At 37.8% G+C, this 5132-nt stretch overlaps 1 protein-coding gene across 1 annotated transcript; it reads left to right on the forward strand.

Moving 5' to 3' along the window:
- The first annotated feature begins 627 nt into the window (after positions 1-627).
- On the forward strand, positions 628-1979 carry LOC112785761 (protein FAR-RED IMPAIRED RESPONSE 1-like). The gene is made up of 2 exons (XM_025829194.1): positions 628-1652; positions 1787-1979. Exons 1-2 carry the CDS (start codon positions 628-630, stop codon positions 1977-1979), a joined length of 1218 nt encoding a protein of 405 aa, XP_025684979.1.
- Positions 1980-5132: the final 3153 nt, after the last annotated feature.

Here is a 5132-nt window from a genome sequence, read left to right on the forward strand (position 1 = left end):
GTAGGGCATATTATATTCTGTTGCGGATGTCCAGATGAATGGTAGTCCTAGTGAAGGAGTTGGGGAAGGTGGGGGTGATGCTGGTGGGACATATGTCGATCCGAAATGGCAATTTACTGACGATAATAATAGCTTTGAGGATGATGATGAGGATGACATGGTTCAACATGGAGATGTTGCCGGGTTGAGCGTGGCTGATTTACTAAAAAAGGCTTGGGATAGTGTTGATGATGCCTATGAAACTTACCGCAAATATGGAAGATGTCATGGATTTGGGGTGCGGAAGGGTGATTCTGGCAAAGATTGTGATGGAAAGTTGGTGAGATATCGGTTTTTCTGCAATAGGGAAGGACTGAGAGAGACTAAACACTACAATAGAATAGACAGAAGGAGGATGCACAAACCAGAGACCCGAACTGGCTGCCAAGCAAAGTTGTCGGTGTACTTGGACGAGAATGAGAATAACTGGAAGGTAAGGAAAGTAGTGATGGAGCACAATCATGAATTGGCACCTGTTGGGATGGTACACTTGTTAGCGAGTCACCGTGAATTAAATGAGGCAGCTAATTAAGGCGTAGATAGATAGGATGCTTGCATGGAATCGCAACGTCGAAGATACTGGGATATATGGCTGGTGTTGCCGGAGGGTACTCCTTGTTTGGGTTCTTGAAGAAGGATGCATATAACTATGCTGACAAGGCGAGGTGGGCAAAAATAGTGGATGGTGATGCAAATGCAGCCCTAGTATATCTTGAAGGAAAGGATGATTCGGACTCGATGTCAGTTGCAAGGTACAACATGATTGCCGACGAAAGGCTGGGGAATTTGATATGGGCTGATGGTGCAAGCCGATCGGACTACCAATACTTTGGCAATGTGTTAGTCTTCGACTCTACTTACAGGAAAAACAAGTACAAGAGGCCCGTTGTTATTTTCTTTGGTGTAAATAACCACAAGCAAACGACAATTTTTGGGTTTGGGTTATTAATGGATGAAAGTGTTTCCTTGTATCGTTGGATGTTAGAGAATCTTTTAGAGGTGATGTGTCGGAAGAAGCCGTTGGTAGTTATAATAGATGGAGATATAGCGATGATTAAGGCTGTCAAGGAAGTTTTACCTGAAGCGATACACCGGTTGTGTGCATGGCATGTAGAGAGGAATGTTACCTCCAACATGAAGGACGAGAATTTGAAGGTCTTATTCAAGCGGTGGCTGTACTCGGAGATGGAGATTGCCGAATTTGAGGCGGATTGGGAGGATGTGCTTGAGGAGTTTGGGCTGAAGGATAGTTTGTGGGCCAACCAAATGCATGAGAAGAGAAAAATGTGGGCAAATGCGTACCTGTCCGACAAGTTTTGTGCGGGATTTCTAACGACATCACGCTGTGAGGGGATTAATGCATTCGTCAACAAGTTCTCCAAGTCAACCCACAGTATACTTGAGATGAGCCAGAACTTGGAACTAGCAGTACGCGAATATAGAAACAAGGAAATTCTCCTCCAATTCAACTGCATACACACTGTGCCTGTGATGACCACTTGTCTCAAATCAATCGAGTCTGTTGCCGCAAGGGTGTATACGAGGGAGGTGTTTTCGGATGTAAAGAAGGAAATAGAAAAGGCTAGAGCTGTTAATCTAGTGAGGAAAAGGAGGTGCCTCAACACCATGGTGTACACTTTAGAGGAGTATAGGAAACCGAACATGCTCATAATTGCATGTTTTGGTAGGGCGTCAAGAAAACTAGAATGCCAGTGTAACATTTGGCGAAAAATGGGTATCCTTGTAGACACATGTTCTTCATGATGAAAGCTGAGCACCTTGCAAAGATTCCAGAACCCTTAGTTCTGAAGCGATGGAGATTGGATGCAGAATCTTTAGACAAATATGTTGAGAATTGGGAGGAGTCAAGCGAGAGGGGTTACTTACTACGCCATGGTGCACTATATTCTGCATCACAGTGGCTATTTTTCCTTGGGTGATGTTTCACAAGGCAATGGATGGAATAGTTAGCCTGTGTGAAATCCTAGAGGCAGATTGTAAGTTTTGCACTTCAAGAGATGGGATAAAGGATGCGAAGGGTGTTGTTAAGGACCCAGAGGTTGTGAAATCAAAAGGAGCATCAAAGATAGAAAAGACTATGCATGGGAAGGGTAGGCGTTGCACCTGTTGCAAGCGCACTGGGCACACAAAGAGGAAATGTCCCGAAAGAAGGACCAGAAAGAACCCTCGAGCAGAGAACGATTGTGTCGATCCTTCACAAACGAAGGTACATGTAGTTGTAACACATCTTGAGTTAAATGTTGTTGTACTTACCCGTGAGAAATATAATTAGATATTGTTCGGTAACTTACTTATTTTATCATATTTCAATTCAATTGTGGCTAACACTTCTGGTATTGTGGGTTTTATTTGGTGCCACTAATGTTAGTTTTTGAGTTTAGACCCGAGGCGGTGTAAGCGTTATACTTGCATGTAAAAGGCAGAAGACTGTAGACATTGAAGACCTTCAAACCGTGGCCTCAAGCAACTATGACCTCCATTCAGGTGAAAAGAAATCCGAGACACCATCCAAAATGGATTGGGAGCAAGAGGTTAGGTTAACAGATAGGTTTGGATTATATTGAGCTTGAATTGAGTTGTTTAGGTTGCTGCATATTGTGCCTGATTTATTGAGTTTGAATTATATTCCCATATTTATGCACCTAAGTTGAATCTGATTGTTGTTGCTGTTGCTATAGGTGATGGAGTTATTCCCCCAAGTTCAGGCAGGTTCCAACATAGACATCGGAAATAAGGGTATATAGGATGGTGGTTAGGACACTTACCTTGCTGAGCATCATGGTATATGTGTTTAGGACCTTATGTGGACTGGGGTAAGTTTTTAGCACGTGGACACTAATTTTACCTTTTATATATTTTGTTATTATTACATTGTGTCTTTGTCGAAGCACTTGCATAACATTGGACATTAATCTTACCTTAACTCTATGTTGTACAAATTATGTCATATATTTGTCTATGTTGCACAAATTATGTCATATATTTGTCAATGCACTTGCATAACATTTTTAATATGCTGGTTAATTATGATACAATAAAATTGATCACATTAATCATGCCTCTGAAGTCATCATTGTGAATTCTATTCACTTATATATCCTGTCGTTATCTTTTCATTTGCCAAAACTTTAAAAATATGAATTAAAGACATTTAGAAACTAGGTATGCTAACAGGATGAACGGGGAGAATTCTTCCTGCTTTCACATGAAGCGGTTGGCTTCTTGAATTGTGGTAGCGTTATAGGGACTAAGGGTTTGAATCCATAAAATTTCAAAAGATTGTTCACTAATATAAAAAGCAGCGTGAAATTAATCACTCAAAATGTTCATTTAATTATGTAAAATAGTATGGAATAAAATTGTATCATTTAAAATTAACTACTCATAAGAAGGTAAGAGATTGATATAGCTAAAACTAATGGCTCATTCAAAAACTCGTATCTACTCTAATTCCTCGCATGTATCTACGTTTCTGACTAGTTCCTTCTCATGTTTCACAATAAAAGAATATGCGTATATTTATTTAAATACATTCATATAATTTTCAAATTAAAAGAATATACTTATTTAAAATAATAATTACGTTTATTTAAATTTCAAAAAACTTAAAATAATAAGAGTATGTTTATTTAAAATATTAAAATTTAAAATTTTAAATAAACCTACTCATATTAATTTTAATTTTTTATTTAAAATAATACGAATATATTTATTTAAATTAAAAAATTAAAATAATAAGAGTACATTTATTTAAAACATTTTAATTTAAAAATAATATAAGTGTATTTATTTTTTTGTTAAAAATTAACAACCGTTGTTTTTTTTAAATCGAGTAAATATAATTAATCATATGAGTACAATAATATGAATATATAAAATTTTATAAATCATTAATTTAAATTATATCTATTTAAATAAGGCAGGCAGTGTTTGTTGTACATATAATTAACCACACTGAAACTAAATAAGGCATAACCAAAATACATAATTGCACCTATTAAATTATTAATGCCTGTGAATGTTATACCGCTACATTAGACACCGAACACTACACCAAGAGACTAGAATATATCCAAAATACAACCCATATAGCAATAGACAGAAATTAATACAAAAGAGTTTCTGCTCGCTGGGTACACTGTGATCTTTAGGACTAGATAGTGAGGCTTTGACTGGGTGAGGTTGTCTTGGCAGATTCTTCCTCATCGTCTTTCTGCTTCATACTAAAGCGGTTCATGATATGATCCCAATGCGCCATTGCCTTGCGAGATATTGCACGAGCTATTGGATTATGACGCCCTATCACCAAGTCTAGAGCCAACCGCATCCCAGTTTGGTCATTGACATCCTGTTTCATAAAAATCATGTTTTACTGGTGTAGCAAGTAACTTTCTACTTTAACAACGGATACGGAAGAAGCATTGAAGTTTAGCATAGTTACCTCTAGTATGAAGTCATGATACAACCACGACTACATCATCCATTGAGCGACCCACACACCGCAATCATTACTACCGCGGTTCTGCTGCCCCACAGTTGGCTCTTCTACATCGTACGTGGACGGATGCGGTTTTAGATGCTCAGGTTTTCGCCAAAAGTGATTGTCTTCCAACATAGTCTCTATGAAGAAGGCTTGCAAATGAATGAGCGAATTAATTAAATGATACAATATCCACGATTTTGATTTAATGGATGAAGGTCCACCATGACAGTTAAAATTACCACGTATTTCATTTGTGCAATCCTTATATCATGATCTAAAGTGCTTTTTGCAGAATCAAGGTACATCAACCTACAGTAGACTAGGTCTACTATCATTAAGTACCAATGACCCTCCTGATGCAAAGGAACTTATATCTGCCAATGAATAGAGAAGAGTGAATAAAGCCAATTGATAGTGATGGTCTCTTTACGTATATTAGAGATAGGCTTATAGTTATATATCATAATTTTTAATAGGCATAACCGCATTAACTCATCGACGAATCCCATAAATCGAGTTCGAATGAACTCAGATGTATCGATGTTGTGGTTCACAGGACTGAGAGCAATTTGCTGTTATAATCAAAAGA

The sequence above is a fragment of the Arachis hypogaea genome, chromosome 20 (genome assembly GCF_003086295.3).
Source record: "Arachis hypogaea cultivar Tifrunner chromosome 20, arahy.Tifrunner.gnm2.J5K5, whole genome shotgun sequence".
In the NCBI taxonomy this organism is placed as follows: domain Eukaryota; kingdom Viridiplantae; phylum Streptophyta; class Magnoliopsida; order Fabales; family Fabaceae; genus Arachis; species Arachis hypogaea.

What these genes read in the sequence shown, in the direction of transcription:
- LOC112785761 (XM_025829194.1), top strand. Translation starts at nt 628, where the DNA reads ATGGCTGGTGTTGCCGGAGGGTACTCCTTGTTTGGGTTCTTGAAGAAG. An exon ending in AATCTAGTGAGGAAAAGGAG is followed by an intron (nt 1,653 to 1,786) that starts GTGCCTCAACAC and finishes GTATCCTTGTAG; the next exon opens with ACACATGTTCTTCATGATGA.